Source organism: Chenopodium quinoa, unplaced genomic scaffold (genome assembly GCF_001683475.1).
Source record: "Chenopodium quinoa cultivar QQ74 unplaced genomic scaffold, ASM168347v1, whole genome shotgun sequence".
In the NCBI taxonomy this organism is placed as follows: Eukaryota; Viridiplantae; Streptophyta; class Magnoliopsida; order Caryophyllales; family Amaranthaceae; genus Chenopodium; species Chenopodium quinoa.
In genome coordinates, this window is record NW_018744790.1 from 1,324,522 (window position 1) to 1,343,099 (window position 18,578).

The following is an 18,578-nucleotide window of genomic DNA, read 5'->3' on the forward strand; positions in this document are numbered from 1 at the left end:
GAGGTGCTGCATTTTAACAGTATTGTTACAGCAATGACAAACATAAATACACAATTAAAGAAACATGTCAACTAATTTGGAGCGGAGGAAATATTTTGTTCGATTTCATAACATAAATAAATTTTTCAAAACAGAGAGGGCGCAGCAAGAGACCTCAGCATAATCACTAGGAACAGCTTGAACCAAGAACGGATCAATGTCCATTTTCACTAGTCTAAGAGGATTTTAGGACATCTGAAACAATAAAAGTGTGTTTCTATTATTTTGAAACGGTATAATAGTACACAAGTGGATTTCTTCACCAAAAGTCTAAAACTAAAAGTGCACTAGTGAACATATAAATAACAATTATCAAGGTTATACAAACTACTGAGCTACAGCTGATATACACCTTTTCCCAGCATGATGTGAAAGTCATGGCTGGTTCCCCATCGCCCGATTTACAACACTTTTGCTAACACCGGCAAAACTGTGGTACATTACAGGATCTCCTGGCTGGAAGGGGAGCAACCTGGCCAACCCTCAAGAACTTGTACATCTGAGGGAGGATCAACCAGGTACACTCCAGGGGCCAGAGGGCTCCGAGTGTGTTGTAATGTATCCGATATAATTTCAGATAGAATGTCTATAAGATATCATCCAAATCGTCTGGTACATGCAACTTTTCAATGGCAGCCTGGAAACCACAACCAAACTTGTTACTTCGTATTAAAGAGCAGCATAACTGGTTGAAGCCTTTCTAACAAGTAAAAATCATCTCAACGCATAAATCAGTTTATTTTATGAATCAGAGAAATAATATGATCTATGTAAAATACAAACACACACAAAATAAAAGAATCACAATATAGCAGTGTGATGATACTTTCGATCTGTCGATATTTCTGTATTAGGAATCCAATTGGACATTAAAGAATGAAAGAAGCCAATCCCTATCAAAATCTATAGATGCAAGAAGTTACCTTTATGGTGGCAACATCTGTTGCTGATGGCTTCAAGTCTAGGGCCAATCCAAAATGCAACATGGCCTTATCATACATGTTCTTCCGCTTATAGATCTTACCAATCAATGCATAGATACTGCATTCACGGGGTGCATATTCCTTAAGCTCTTCCAAGACCCTTAGAGCTTCATCATAGTTATCCATACCAGACAGTACAATAGCCTTTTGATACATGGGAAGAGGATTCTTTTTATCAGCTAAAATAGCTTTTTCCATCATTGCCAATGCTTCCTCATTTCTCTATTCAGCAACATAAAACAGTTGGATAAGGATAATGAAAAGAAATTTGTCAAACAGGAAACTAACACCCACAAAATAAGCATCATACCCTTAGAGCATGCAGGGCTGTTCCAAGATACGACATGATTACAGAAGAGTGCGGATTAATCTTGAACGCAACTTGAAAATGATGTTCAGCAAACTCAAACTTCTCTTGGCGAAGGTAGACCATTCCAAGTCCGTACCATGCATTGTAATGTCGTGAATCAACACGGAGAGCATTCTGAAAGCTTTTTATTCCACTCTCAAAGTCCTCCAAAGCAACAAGCTCGTGACCACAGAGAGTATGAGCATAAGCAAATCTTGAATTAAGTTGCACAGCTCGCTGAAAATTTTTCAAAGCTGTATCATGATCTTTTTGCAAGCTGTAACAATTTCCCATGGCACACCTGCACAGCCAAGTAACATAAATTAGTGTTAGGTCCCGAAGATATGCAGAAAAGAAGAACCAAACGAGAAATATAGGTGGTAGGTCAAACTCAAAAGCTAGCGAGGGCCAGCAAGTGAAGTCACAATCCATCACTGTGTTACTCTTTAGGTTCAATTATGTTTTAAAATTAACGACCAAAAGAACACCACAGAACATGATAAACTTTCCAAAGATATTGGATATAAACTTGAATGATAAATCTTTAGTCAAATGTGTTCAATTAATTCCTAAGTAACACGAAAGCAGAAACCAGATGAGAAAGCATTAAAAGGAGGGGTGGGGGTGCAAATCTGGAAAACAGTATAAACTAATCAAATAAACACTGAAAACAATTGTATAATACAGTCTCCTGCTTTTTTGTACACAAACAAGCTGTTCAAGAATTATATTCAGTCTTTATACAAATGTCCCTTACAAACTACCCCCGCCCCCATTCTTTGTTCAACACAGCTATGGATGCTGTTAACCTAAAGATCCAAGGTTGTTGAGTGGTGGACTGATGCATAAAATTCTGAGGAAATGGCAGAGATATGAGTCTGCCACGCCCCACACATCATTTTGGATCTGTTACTGCAATCATTATTCAATTATATTTAGAGAAAAAAACATTTCATCAGCTCTTTGGTAATATTAATGCATTTTATTTTTCAAAGATGACTTTGTATCAGACACCAAAACAAGACCATCCATTCATCCAAGCACAAGGCACATGAACCCACAAACCAGAACATAAAGAAGTAGTTATCAACTTGACCTCAAGAAAGTAGATGATAGGTATATGGACATGTTGGAACCAAAAATGTTGACAAGCTTAATTCTTATTAAATGTTAAGACTTCACAAGTTAAACCAGCTTTAAGACGATTTAACTTAGCATATACTACCTCCATTTCTAAATAACATCAACACTTCCAATAATGGTTTGTTTTCTAAAAGATTATTCCAATATAGAAATTATTCTACATTTGGCAAACCCTTTTATTACATTACCCTAAATAACCCTACAATATTTTCATAATTTCACTCACTTTTACTTTATATCCACCTTTATACCCACCCACTTTTTTACCTTCACTATACTTTAACCACCTTTTCATACACTGATCAACTAACCAATTTTCTTAAAATTTGTGCAAATAGTAAATTTTAAAATCAAATGAAAAAAAAGACAGTACAAGAGGAACTAAACAACTGCTGCTCAAGCTTATATGACAAACATGTTTAAGGATCCATCAGAAAGTACCATGTTTGAGGAGCCAAACGGTCAATTGACAGCAGCTCCTGAGCCAGGTAACTTAGTTTCATATCTTCCTTTAGATGCTGCAACAACAAAAAAAATCCAACTCCGAGTCACATCCAAAATACAACCAACCCAACCCCTCTTCATATACCGAGGGATATAAAGAGATACAGTGCAATAAGAAAATAAGGACACGAAAGATGGTACCCTTCCAGTATCATTATATATATAAATAAATAAATAACTCACATAGAGAACAGTTGAGTAGACATCCATCCCATCTAAGCTGCAAGGACATTGACGTCGAGCGAGACTGAAGGCGCGATCAGCTTCCAAATAATCCACTAATTCAAAATGTGCTCTCCCGACCTGCAAAAACAAGCAATCAGTATAGACAGCAACACTTTTTACAAATGCTAGATAGCTCATAGCAGAATTAATTAAACACATTACCTCAACGATAATAGAACTTTTAAGCTACAATTCTAAACGTAAATAATTACCAAGCCCCTCTAATACCCAAGTTCTGGCCTTAATTCACTCCACTAAATAGCCTTAACACTATTGACACAAATAAGATTAATCAATTTGTACAATGACCTAATGTTAGTGCTAAATCTAAATATCTTCTGCATAGAAATTTTTATACGCACAAGTGGTTACGTGAAGCACCTAACTAACAAAAATGCAACGCCTAGTAATATTGAATTGAAACTAGACTCATAATTTATATCTACACAAACGTTTTCAGCTTGTTCTTCTAACAATACCAGATACAAAGCAGGTGGTCCGAAACAGCCAAAACAGGCCAAGAAAGACAGTCCAAAAATTCAGAACTGTAGTTGTTATCCATAATTAATTCTCAAATAAATCTGATCAAGACCATAAAATGTGTTGTACTACATCCAGTCCTACATATTAATATGTTGTAATACAACAGTCACAACAACTCATGCAACATTCTGTGTATATTAGATGTTATGTTCTACTTACTATCTCTCCTAAACAACACACCATTCAAACTACAAGCTCCAGTTTTACTCCTATTGAGACTCGTTACATCAGCAGCAAAATGCTATACAGTGGCAATTACCTGGGAAAGCACCCAGCCAGTGCTGTAATGTTTATAGGGGAGTTTCTTATAGATCTCCAATGCATCCTACAAAACCAGAAGGGAAAAATATTAACTGGCAATTACAGCATTAACAGGCAGCAAAGTTAGATTCTTCGTTTATTTTCTTTAATTCGCACTGTTTGGTATAAAGTAAAAGACGAGGAATGTCAAATGAGCCAATGTGATACAAACAAATGACAGAGAGAAAAGGTAGGGTGATTATGGTTGTTAATCTTGTCAACGCATGTGAACAAAGGTACCTCTGGTAGGGTATTTTGTGTGTGAAAATAAGCAAAAAGTGAATCGAACATACCAAATGAGGAAATGATGCAATTAACATGCAACTTCCCATAAAGGAATATGGTGTAATAAAAAAAAAATTAAAAAAATATAAAAAATGGAAGTAGATAACATTGATATCCTCAAGCATGCATCTACAGCAGCACAGTTCAGTTGCTTAAGCAGACAGAAATTATTACCTGGCACTTGTACATGCAAGATAGTCTAAAGCCATCCCCCAAGAGTCTCCATAAGCCTAGGATTTCAAGAGCCCCGTTATGGACTTCAGAATCATCAGGGGTATTCCTACATATATTCATTGAACCACTATCCTGCTGCGTAGACCCAGCATCAGAAAAGGAAGATGTACAAATACTTGCTTGTGTATTAAATCGCGAATCACTAAAGGCTTCATGGCGATTTCCTGAAGGAGACCTTAATTGTAAGCAAATCTAGCAATGATCTAATTTTAACCAAACATAATCATGTAAATGAGAGATCTATGTAAACAAAAACACTCTTTCAAAAAAGAATAAATTTTCAAACTATTAACAGAATAGCATGCAAAAAAAACATCAACTATTTTTTGGAAAAAAAAAAACAGAAAAGGCAATTATGTGCACAAATCTAGCACTGAAGCTGAATTGCTATTGCTACTACTTACTAGCATCACTCATATATATATATATATATGATGAAAATTGACCTGAATTCTATTTGATGATTATCTTTGGAAGACATAGCTGACCACCAAATTAAATTTTCTAATCAATGATTAACACAAGGGAGAGTCTACTAAAGAATTAATGGGCAAAACACAGCCAATTTACAGCACATCCCTAAGGAATTCCATGTAAATCCAAGATACAATTTGTGAAATGAGTCAAACTTCAGTTTTCACACAAGTTTATTGCTTTTGCATGCACAATCACACAATGGTAATATAAAGGTTCCATGTTAAGTCAATAGCACATTAATGAAATCAATATAACACAGTCATTTGGGGTTAGAGACACAAAAGGTATTCAGACAAATTCTATAATAATCAAGTTCAGATAACTATAACTCCAAAAGTTTATCACCTTCTTCAAAACTTTCATTTGGCCCTGCCTGCCCTTTGCGAAGTGTCACTGAGCGTAATCCTACATTGCCCAACCTAGAATTACCAGCATTTTTTAAGGAATGAGTGGTTCCATTCCCAGTTGATGAAGTTGTCGTTGTATTGGTGCTTCCTCCTGCATCCCCTGAAAGTCGTGTATTTCTTCTGGGAATAGAATCAGAGAATAATCTGCCAGATATCTGAAGAGCAGAAATATAAAGGATGTTACCAAAATAACATTTTCATTTCCTTGCATGGGGTCACAAAATTAATTGTTGTGCTCATTAGGAAAAAAATAAAATAAAAAATAAAAAAATCCTACATCAAATAATTTATGCATCAAGTTTTTTTTGTGTTTTTAACGTAAGAATGTGTTGAATAAGACAAAAGCATTCATAGGTTTATTAATCTCCAACCATTACAATTGAAACACAATTACAATTGTTAAAAAATAAATTGCAAATCATACATGTTCCAAGCTCCTTAATTCCTGTTAAATTTTCAGTTGTTTTCACAATGTTTAAATTTTAGTGGGATGGAGGGAATATATTATATGAGCAAGCTTGAACAGCAAATGAACTTGAAGTTGATCATAGATACACTCGTTCAATAAACTTTATGGCCTTTATTGATTTATTCACAAATTTCAATTAAAATTAGTCTGTTTATCAAATAAAATGCTAGACATGCGGTCACAGGATTTGGTTAACATGCTTCATTTTGAGAGTTTCTGATGTCAAAAGAACAAAACGTGTTTCTAAGATAAGCTCATTTATGAGAAAAAACACAGTTTTGAACTATACTCAATTAATGAACAAGTTGGTCACAAACCACTAACGTGCACAACAAACTCCTAAATGAACCGAGCTTTAACCGATTTTGAGCCCAGTTTAAACTTGAAAGCTCCAACTCGCCTAAATTAATTGGCTATGAACATGAACAGGACAAGAACAAAGTACAAGGTAGTACTTGCTTACTTCGACTCAACACGTTTACACTCCTAATTATCATCAATCTTAACCTAGCAAACAAACTAATTGAAAATTTATAAACTTTATCTCGTTAGCATTTTGACAAATTCAACATGAAAAAAACTAAATAAAAAAAAATGTTTCAAGGAGCGTTTGGTTCATTTTGGAGTATGGGTTTCAAAATACCAATACCCATACCACTTGTTTGGTTTATAATTTTTTTTGTAAATTTCATGCCTTTGGAGACCACCCAACAAAACCCTGTGGATTTTGGTTCTCACCCACAGGACCATCTAGTCAGAAGATAGTGTAAGATAAGGGTGTAAAGGGTGGTGCACAAGATGCTTAGAGAATAGAGAAAAAGAAGTTAGAGTAATGTAGTTTTGGTTTTAATTTTAATCTTTTATAATGGAAGAAGGGTAGAGGGATGAAAGAACTCAAGAGAGATGAAACTGGAAAATGAGGCATAAGTGAACTTGAAAAGTGGAGTGGATTGAGAAAAATGAGAGGCTTTTTTTACATCAATAAATATGAAGGTTATTACTTATAGTAAATTGAACCAAACATGTGGTATTAGGTATGGGTTTCTGGGTATCAATCTTTTCATTCAATCTAAACCCATGGGTTTGAAACAAAAACCTAAACCTGATACCATATGTAAAACCAAACGCCCCTTTCAAAGGGTTGGGTCAGAACCTTTCTCAATTTTCCTTCATCCAAAACCTTCCTTCGAGGGGCTTGAAGAGTCGTGCCTACAGTTGACCTTGGTGAGCTTTCACTGCTAGCCGGGGCAGTAGTTTGCTGTACATGCCGACAAACAGGTGGAGGAGCAACACCAGACATCTGCAATAGAAGGAAAAGGTTAAAAGGCCATAGAAAGGCTAATGTAAACAGAATTTTTCTCAAAAACACAAAGAATGATTTAGAAACATCCCACCCACCTAAAAAGAAAAAAGAAAGTTCACACAACAACAACAACAACAAAAATTAACAATGGATGCTAAATTATAATTACTAAAAGCAACTTGTGCTCCACCAGGAAGAACTTGCTTTTAACTATCATAACTAGATCAGAATTTCAAAAGCAATGCAAGGACTTGTGCCATTATATAGCTTTTAGATCACTCTTTTATGGTGAAATTGTTCAATTTTTTCTAACTACTGAAAAAAGGAAGTTGACAATATTGATACTACTCATAAAATATGAGGGAGGATGTGGACCCTCAAACTACTGATGGAAGGAAGTTGACAATATTGATACTACTCATAACATAAGATAAGAGGGAGGATGTGGATCCTCAGTCCTAAGAATCATTAAGGAGAATTCTACAAAGATAAACGAGGAAAACTTCAAAAACAAAAAATAGCTTGATTCCCTTCTCTTTTTTTCTAGTGAAAAAGTATTGTCTCAAAACCTTATAGAAATCATGTTCTCAATTAAAAAGTTTTAGATAAAGTGTATTCAGAAAGAAATACCAAACAAGTCCCCACTCTACACAAGCTACTCAGAATATTTAAAATTATTCATAAACTAAACCACTTCAATGTATGAATAATGATCTTTCGAACAAAATTAGAAGAATTTCTGGAATACACAGGAGTAAATCAATGATCTACATATTATAAATGAGAGGAGACAGGAAGATATTTAAAATTCAGTGAATAAAAAAAATAGAAATAAAAAAATTGAGCAGCACATTAGTTGAAGATGCAGATAGATGAAATACTATCCACTGTAATATAGAAGTATTCATTAAGATGTACAGTAACTTGTGAGGCAGTTATCAGGAAGTATTAGAGAAAAATCTTGTGCACAACTCTTATTACAGGTAGTAAAAGTTAATATATTTTACAGATTCATCTTAATAATCTAGCTGCTAGTAATGAGGACTTGAGGAGGACAGCTTGAGACATATGAGGCATTTAGAGGCCAAAAAAAAAAGAGGGGGGGGTATTGGAGTCTATTTGTTTGAAAAGGGTAAACTAACAGCAGGTGTGAAGGCATTACTGCAGAAATCCGTACTCTATTATTATTCTATGTAAATAATTTATTGATGTATGCCTTTCCCTAGTGCTTCTGAGAAGGTGCCCAGCAGTGCAAAGAAGATAGGAAATTTAGTGGAGGTTGACTTGCTGAGGCTTGTTGACTTGTTGCTTCTCAAAACCACAATTGCAACTCTTATTTTGATAAAAATCAAGTATTTATTCAAAGTGACAAACTGGAAAAGTGGAAAGCAAGTTTTATAGCAAACTGATCCTTTGCGACTTATTGAGCACTTCATTTGTAGAGTTTCCCTATAAGAACAAGATTACATGAATCTTCAACTCACACTCAGTCTCACCGAAAAATAAACATCCAGCCTAAAAGGGAAAAGAATTAGACGACCATACCTTACCTGAGAGGCCATTGGAGAAGGAGTATTGTAAAATGACAAGCTTGAAGATACACAATTCAGGGATTGACTGACAGCAACTGAAGATACATTTGCTCCTTGATAACTTCCAGAAGCATCCTTTGCGCTGTTACCATGGATACTTTTCGGCTGCCTAGGACTAGCATCTCCACAACTCTTAGCAGAAACTTGATTTTGGTCCTCAGTGGAAATAACAAAACTCTTAGAAGTGAGAGAATGCTGCAGCTGTTTCTGTATGGTATGAACAGCTGTATCACCAAACACAGCAGATGCTTCTTCAGCAGAGCCTGAGAATAACAACAGTCACTTACATTCAAGAGGAACAATACCGTCAATATTTATCACTGCACACCCCACGCGCATCGGCGCATGTCAATTTACATTTACTATGCTTACACAACTACCAACATGCAAGCATCTTACCTTCACTAATGCATCTCTTAACTACTTTACATTAATATACAAATTCAAAAATATTACTCCAAACATATCCTACAACAGCAACTAAAACTTCAATATAACACAGTAGCACAAATCTCCACTAAAGCTAAAAAGAATAAAACCATACAGGTAACTAAGAACTTGATCTCTTCATCTTATTTCAGAATCTCATTAATTATTCTTCTCAAAATCAGTCAGACGCTCAGACCAGAAAATTTCATATCAAATCAAACCAAAATATTAATAGTTTTATTGATCATTACGATTACACAATATTATATATCTTAAGTTGCATATATAGGTAAAAATTATGAATATTACATAATTGAAGAGTACACATATTGACTTTTTTGCTTTGTTTACTGTTCATATTCACTATTTACATTCATTACTTCCTCTGATTTAATTTAATTTCTAAAGAGTGGAAACAGGAAAGGTATGTGTAAGAACAATGGAAATACCCAATATACAAAGTTCCTCATAAGCAGCCCAAAACAATGGATTAATGGACAACGCTTGTTTAAAGTGATGAACAGCACTCTTTCTTCGGTCAGTATACCTGAGAATGAACATTTCAAGCTATCAGATACTATAATTAAGGATGCTTCAATTTAACAGTGATAGGTTGCAGACATTTATGAAATTACAAAATATTCAGAAATCAGTAGCTTACAATGAAAAAGAAATTATTCCTGATATTTCTACTATCTTTTCCCAGTATTAACTACTTAGAATTTGAGGCCTTGATCAAATACAAAACACTGATTACTAGTTGATTTCCCAGGATATAAAGTATTGCCAAACAGTACACCAGAATGCACCACATCATGTGAAGATAGAATGCAATGAATCCAAATACAACCTAATGATAACAACCCCCAAAGATACTACAAGAAAAATAACAAGTCAACAACAAAGCCTTAGTCCCAAAATGATATATACCCCCAAAGATACTAAAACCAGAAATTACATTTCCATGTCACTATCTAATGCGTATAGCACATTGCCTTTCTCCTTAACACAATCGACACAATGTCTATCAAGTATAAACCATTGTCATACAGGAAAGTCAAGGACTCGTCTAAAGTTATAAAAAGAGCTTGTCTTTTCTTATTTCTGTTGCTATTTCCCCGACATTCAGCATGTCCAGCAGTCTGAGATAAGACATCAATGAAAAATTGCAAAGACAAAATATACTACACAGATATTGGCACTGCCTTACAAGGGCTCATAAAAGGTTTGCAGAAATTAGAAATTCATTTACAATCACCAAGTAGCAAAGTTGGTTTCATCAAATTTCACAAAAAAAATTTAGCCCAAAATCGAAGAGTTTAGACATCACAATAGATTTTACATGTAAGATTCATTAGACCAACAAGTTACATGGTATACCCAGCTACACAGCCCTGCATGAAAAGAAAAGTACACTGAGTGGTGTTAAAGACAGCGCATACAGGCCACACGTTTTACAATATAGGTACAACAAAAATACATTTTAATGCACCCAATTTTTAGTACTTGAGACATCCTTGAAGATAGATGCATAAAACATGAAAGCCTTGGAAGGACAAAAAAGAAACCTGTAGATAAGTCCGAGAAGATAATGGCCAGCTGCATCATTCGGTACCTGCACCGAGAAAATTAGAAATCATATTACAAAATGTTCCAAATGCAGTGTTGTTTAGGTAATCAAGCAGGATTAAAGTGCCAGGACAAACAAGGGATTCAGGCCCCGTTTGGTTTGATGTAAAATATTTTTATGGAAAATGATTTTCCCATTTTCACTTGTTCGGTTTGTGAAGGGGTGAAAAACAATTTTCCCAAGGGTGGAAAATTACATTCTTAATGATTGAAAACATTTTCCTTTACAAAACAAGGGAAGCCACATTTTCCTCTCTCCTCCTTACCTCCTTTTTTACTTCCCACTCATCCATCCTCACATAGCCACTCCTATTTTTTACTCTTCTTGTATGCAACCAAACAATTGAAAACTAATTTGCAATTGTGATTTACCTTGAAATTTGTACAGTTGCAAATTAGTTTTCCATGAAAACTAATTTTTCATTGAAAATATTTTACATCAAACCAAACAGGACCTCAATGAAAGCAGTATGAAATACAAAAATAACAAAACAATCACAGCCTTATGATTTACTAGTCACATAGTATCTTTGGAAGCAGAACGTAGACACTTAAAATGAAAGAAAAAAGTAAAGTAAAAAAAACTCTTAATAATCTAGAGCACTAAAGCAATAATTACCTCTAGACCCGAATCATTAGCAGGAGACAACGCCTTTTCTGCTTCATTTAAAAGATCCATATGAAAGCATGAGAAGGCAAACAAGTAGCGGGATTGGGCCATTTGTTTTCCTTCACATAAACAAACAAGAAAATCAGAAGATTAGAAGAGTTATCATAGAAAGTAGTAACAAGATAACTGAAAACATCTTAAAGAAGACAATGTACATAATCAATACTCAATTCAATAGTAGATTAGTAGAGAGTATATAATAATTTAATCCACTTCTAGGTTTAGTCATAATCAAAAAAAGTTTATACAGACCTTTCAATATATTATATGCCGCATAAGCTTGATTATTTCGCAAGTAACAATTAGCCAACAATTGCCAGTTCACCTACATCCAAGGATGAGAAAATTCAAGATATGATAGAAACATATTAGAATAACACTTGCAGCAACTAGTAGCATTTTATAAGTGATACTAGATCACATCATCTATTCTTATTACTTCAGTTTTGACAGATTGAGAGATTGAGTATAAAATTGCTGGAGCAGACAGATGAGAGTAAATCCACCCATCAATTATGCCCGCACAATAAAGTGCAAACAGAGACAACACTAGCATTGGCATAATTCCATCAAACAGCAAGGAGGACTTCATTAAAAAGGAGGCCACCAATACCTCATAAGCCTCAAAATTTGGTTAGCTTTCTAATGATTTTCGTCTAAGCTTCTCTCAAATACCACTCTCTATTCCAACCCCATAGACCCAAACTAAAATCAATTATGTGCAAGTGTATAACGCCTTCATGTTATATTTTCCCCAAAAATGAAACATTATATGAAATGTTCACTAATTGCATTGTCTAACACATTGTTCAGACCAAAATCTGATTCAATTTATCAAGGAATTTTTATCATGTCAATTTTCAAGTCCAATTCTCATGCAAGTTACTTCTCGCAGTGTCCTACCCTTTGGTTTTTAATTTTTTAGCCGTCTCCTAAACGCCAAACAATGACATAGCAAGGGCAGACCCCTAAGTTCAAAGCATTTCACATCCATAAAAAGGTGTAAAGGACATAAAACTTGAAATCACCAACCAAATTAAGTAATGAGTACGAGTTTCTAGTGAAATCGTCGCTTCTCCATGACTCATCTCAGCTAATCTTATCCCTCCCCCAACTCGCTGCCACTCCCAGAAATAAAATCATCTACATTTTACGAGATTTGCCGAAAATCACATCATAAGACCACCAAAAGGGCATTATGAATCACATACCTCAGTAGGGAACTCAACACAAAGGCGTTCACAGATGAAAATGGCATTAGAATACATAAAATGCCGCAAGCTATTCTGAACCGAATCAACAAGTATAGCTTCCATAGCTCCTCTGCTCAACAAAGGAAAAAGAAAAAATTTTAGATTTTTGTATTCTTTACTTACAATTTCACTATAAATTCAAACAAAAATCAACAAACAACACCCAAGAAATTACAAGCAATATAAACAAGAACCCAGAAATTCTTAAAGGATATAAATTGCAAAAAATTAAAAGAACTTCCAAAATAACCTCAGAAAAATTGAATCATACCACGCAAAAATTAACAAAACCCCTTGTCAAAATTCCAAATTTGATGTCGCAAAAGAAGCGAAGAATTCGCAATAATGAGATGGATAAGAAGGTCAACAATAGAGGAGAGAGAAAGAGGCGGCGAAGAAAAGGGTAGTGAATTTGGGGAATGAAAGTGGAGGAGAGAGAAAATGGAAGGAGCTTAGCTTAGGGTTTGAGGGTTGCAGACATGGTGGAGCTTTTGTGTTGGTGAGAGAGAAGAGAATGATGTTGATTTGAATTTTGAATTACAATCCTGTTTGTTATTGCTCGTTTTTTAAAAAAAATATCAGTACTCGTAACAACTTTGCAAGTCTAGGGATCTGCTAGAGAAAATACTAGTTGTACTGTAGGTTTATCATAGTAATTAGGGTTGTACACAGTTTGGTTTGGACCGTAATCAAACCAGACCAAATCGTATTTTAGCGGTTTGGTTTGGTTTATGGTTTATAAAATTACGGTTTGGTCTCGATTTTTTTGTAAATATGGTTTATGGTGTGGTTTGGTTTTGCAAAAATTATAAACCAAACCAAACCGTAAACCAATAAACCGTATTTTAATATATATAATTTTTCAATAAATTTTTTTTTATATTATATAAAAAAAATTAAAGAATAAATAAAAAAACCATGAAAAATAGATAAAAACTATATCGTCAATACTATATAATTAATGAATATAATGTAGTACTCATATGAATATCTTTTATTGTTATGTATTATTTTTATTATGTGTTAGCACTTGATATTTTTATTGCAACTTTGTAGTACAATTTAATCCGTTAGGGCTATTTATTTAAACATTATTATAAATTAGTGAAGTATTATTTGACAATTTTTGGAAAAAAAAAAATACCATCTCATCATAAACCGCAAACCAAACCGCACCAAACCGTATTATTACGGTATGGTATGGTTTGGTTTGGTTTCAATACTAATATGGTTTGGTTTGGTTTGAAAAATTTACCAAACCGTATTTTGCGGTTTGGTTTGGACTCAAACCGCACCAAACCAAACCATGTTCACCCCTAATAGTTATCCACCTGATTCATCTTTTAGATTTGAAGATCAATTCTGGATGGTAAGATTCGGCTTGTGACGCCTTTATTGAATTAACCGGGATGTGATGTGATTAGAATTTGTCTTCGTATCATCGAGACACCCGAATTGCCAGCCCGGCAGATTAGCATTAGAGCTGAAGGATCCTTTCTTTCTAGTTGGACTAAGCAGACTTCCAGTCCGAGTAATTTTGTAGATTAAACAATGAGAGAAGTTAACATAAGCTTCACGATGTTAATGGAGAATAGACAATTTAAAGAGATTCAATGGTGATTTTGGAAACTTCTACGGGAGATTTGAAACTCAAGACGACTTCAATAGAGGAGGATGACACTGTTTACACAAATTTCGAGTCTAAATAAATAAAGACGGGAAACAAAGTAACAAATGAATTTATATTAATATATGAATTTTGGGTACAATCTCTGTATAAAAGTTTATAATAAAATAAACTAAGTCCTCTGTTTCTATTCCGCAGCTTGACGATGACACGTGTGTGACAGCTGCAGGTCGACGTTTAATGACGTCGACTTGAGTTGAATGCAGGGTGACGTTTGATGATGTCAACCTGTATTTAAGGGTTTTGTTTGAATACACCTGAACGAGGGCTTTGAAGCTTAGTCCCGTTCAAATGTGTTTGAGTGTATCTGAACAAGTCGGAAGCTTAGTCCCGTTCAAATGTGTTTGAGTGTATCTGAACAAGTCGGCACAAGTTTGATATACTTGTTGACTTACTTTAGAGAGAATTCCGTTTGAGTTTTGTGAGCTCTTGGAATAATGATTTATGGATTCTTTCAACTGATGGAGGAATGGTGTATTTATAGGAGATGAGAACTCCTTGAGTGGACTTAGTAGGTCTGGGCCTAGCCCATTTTATAACTTAAAAGTCTTCTAACGTGGTCCGTTTAATTTATTTTATAACCCGAATCTCGACCCTTTTATTTGACTTGGAAGTCACTTGTACTTTTTTTTTTTTTTTTAAAGTACTAGGTTTGGTTTATGGGAATTCTTGAGCCCCAAGGTTAGACTCCTAGTTGCACTGGGTTTGATATCCTATAAGATAATTGTCAACCGAAACCTATAAAAATAAGGAATTCGACCCCTTTATATTTCTTCATCACGGTGGACATACTTTTGATGAACAAGATAACCGATTTCCCCTGCATCCGCTGTTATTTGTTCTTCTTGAACTTGCAGCCGCAACGGTAAACCTCACCTCACTTGAACTTCCTTTGCCGAGTCAATTCATGCTAATATTATTTCATCATTACTCAATTATTGCAACTTTTGAATTTGATTGCAGTCTTTAAGAAATCTTCACTAACATTCTCGTAATTAAATATCAATTGAATCTGGAGTATTGTTGCTGCGAAAGGAATTCGATAATTTGGAGTATTGTTGCAGCAGACCCTCGTGAACAACAATAGGTAATTAATACATAATTTCTCTTTTTTTTTTTTTTTTTTTTTTTTTTTTTTTTTATAATCTTAATCATATTAAGACATTTCCCATCTGATCTCTTTGCTTTGTCAATTTGCAGCCTTTAATTGAAGTCAATTTTGTATTCGTTAAATCCCCAATTTTGATTGCCATAGTGGATATTAGCAGAGTTGATAATTTGTGTGTTACAACACATCAACCGTCAATAATAATAGGTAATTAATACCTAACTTTGCTTTTCTTGTTTTAATTAATCAACTCCCGTCAATACGGATCAACCATGAATGATACACCATTATTTTGCAGCTATATAGGGTAACAATTTGGAGCTTTCTGACTTTGCATTAATTGGATTTTCAAGAAACCAAACACACTCACGTCAGTAAGTTTGCTTGCTTTAGGTTTTTTAATTGCAACTTTATCTGGTATATTGAGTTTATGACGTTGCCGAAGATCCGAGTAGCAATCATTACAATGTGATGCGCCACTTTGTATATTATGATCATCAATCTTGACTTCTTGATATACTAATTATACTCTGCCACTAAATACTAGACGACCTGTTGCAATTTGATCCGATTATCCTAGTGCAGCAGTTTTCATTCAATACTTCATAGTACTCAAATGATTTATGTTTATGTTGTGCTACTTTATTTCATGATTTGTATGGTGTTGCACGTACATATCATACAATTTATTTTTTTTAATTTTAATTTTAATTTTTTTTTTTTGGTATGTGTATATGTATATGTATATGTGTTTGTTCTTTATAGCGTTTGTGCATATGATAGATTTACAAGGTAGCCATACGTTGTCGCCCATGTCGCGATGAGTCAGGACCCTTTGTTATGAACCCATCGGGGATGTCAATTCATGTATGCTAATCGTTATGAACTTGACATCTTAAGACTGGCCGGATAACTTGAAGATTTGAAGTCGCCCTTGTCGCGATGAGTCAGGACCCTTTGTTATGAACTCATCGGAGGCGTCAAGTCATGTATGCCAGTCGTTATGATCTTGACGTCTTTAAGACAGGTCTGATAACTTGAAGATTTGAAGTCGCCCTTGTCGTGATGAGTCAGGACCCTTTGTTATGAACTCATCGGGGGCGTCAAGTCATGTATGCCAGTCGTTATGATCTTGACGTCTTTAAGACATGTCTGATAACTTGAAGATTTGAGTCGCCCATGTCGCGATGGGTCAGGACCTTTTGTTATGAACCCATCGGAGATGTCAAGTCATGTATGTCAATCGTTATGAACTTGACATCTTAAGACTGGCCTACTCGAAATTCCAATACGAGATTGCCTTCATGACATACTCATTATACATGTGCCATGCCAAACACTCTAACGTTTTTTTTTTAGTCTATGATCATGGACAAGGTGCACGTAGTGGAATTCAATGAAGGTTCTCGATCCTATCTTTCTCTTGTCGACCAAGAGGGTGACAACCCCAAGACTGGTACGCGTCTACGAATTCGACAATCGTTGCAGCGGCCTAATGGCATGCAAACAAGTATTTGTAAGCAAAATTTCCACAGTGAAATGTCTGTTGAGATTGCTAATGTCTCCGACACCACAAAGGTTTACAAGCTCCAAGACACCCTTCAGAGTCCCATTATTGAAGGGTCCGTGAGATGGGGATCCGTTGTTCTAAAGATGTATGGTGAATCATGCTTCAATCTAGGCTATAGAGAGTGGACTGAGGACGTTCTCTGTTGCTCGAGGGAAAATCTGAAATCTGCATCAATCTACAATGCTGTCTATGCCTCACTTTACTCCTATGACAAAAATTCGCATCTTTTACGAGCATTTTGTGAGAGTTGGTGCCCTACCACAAACACAATCCATACAATGGCAGGAGAGTGGTCCATTTCACTGTGGGATTTGCACAGACTTGGTGGCTTACCCATTTATGGGAAAATTTATGATGAGACTGTCCCTCATTTTGCAACCCTAACAGCAACAAATGAGGACAACAAACGGTACATTTCGAAGGCTTGTGAGCATTTGTTTGTTTCTTATCATTGCCTTTTCAAAGAATCGGGCTCAAGGAAGGAGGTTCTAGCCAAAGAATGGATTAGATTTTGGTACCAGAAGAAAATTCGCTATGCTGCACCGCCAAAGAGGACAAGATATCTCTCGACTCCTCCATATTCTACACATGACCCTGATGGTACGTTACCAGACATACCTACAGCGTGGAAAAATGAAGAATTATTCATGTTTGAGCGTTTAGGCCTTCCCGACAACAATAGAAGGGGAATAGCTTATACTGCTACTTTCTTGTCTTGTTGGTTATGCGTATTTGTACTTCCACAATGTGATAGTAGATCAATAAGACCCGCGACGTTTGAGATCACAACCTTGATGGCTTGTGGTAAACCATTCAGCTTGGCAGTTCCTGAACTGGGAAGCATTTATCATGGTCTGAACAACATTTCGAGGTCTCCCAAACCTTCTTATTCTGGCTCATTCTTCCCGGCCCATTACTTGTATAGTTGGCTCGCATACTATTTCGGAACTCATCACAATCTGGATTTAGCTCTCCCAGGCCCTTTAATGACTGTATTCTCGGGTTCTCAAAGTTCAAAGCTTTAAGGATAAAGAAGCACGAGATCTGATACATGAAGGGACCACAATGAGGGTTGGGTGTACCGTGCCGAATAAGAACAAGAACATCGCTTTGTTTGATGATGGGAAGCTTGATATTCCACATTTTGGCTACCTCATCTCCCTTCGCTCTAGCTACATTCCTGTACGCTCCGGTGACAAATTTTTCATAGAGCCTTACAATCCTCATCGATTTGGTAGACAATTTGGGTTTTGTCAAGATGTTCCCGGTATGCTTACGCGTGCCATAGATGATCGTCAATCTGTAGGCTATTATGAAGCTCTTCGGCATTGGGACTTGATTTTGTTTTGTGGCTGTCAATCCTGAGTGTTGACTCCTTG

The 18,578-nt window shown here is 35.5% G+C and overlaps 1 protein-coding gene across 1 annotated transcript; it reads right to left on the bottom strand.

The window, feature by feature from the left end:
- Window positions 1-235: 235 nt before the first annotated feature.
- Window positions 236-13,423, bottom strand: LOC110703928 (cell division cycle protein 27 homolog B-like). The gene is made up of 16 exons (XM_021881726.1): window positions 13,106-13,423; window positions 12,793-12,904; window positions 11,834-11,906; window positions 11,531-11,640; window positions 10,851-10,897; window positions 9,732-9,829; window positions 8,812-9,116; window positions 7,112-7,258; window positions 5,428-5,644; window positions 4,546-4,769; window positions 4,046-4,111; window positions 3,202-3,321; window positions 2,956-3,032; window positions 1,333-1,672; window positions 963-1,244; window positions 236-676 (listed from the first exon to the last, which is right to left on the bottom strand). The coding sequence occupies exons 2-16, from the start codon at window positions 12,895-12,897 to the stop codon at window positions 626-628; spliced, it is 2,262 nt and encodes a 753-aa protein (XP_021737418.1). The 5' UTR covers window positions 12,898-12,904; window positions 13,106-13,423; the 3' UTR covers window positions 236-625.
- Window positions 13,424-18,578: the final 5,155 nt, after the last annotated feature.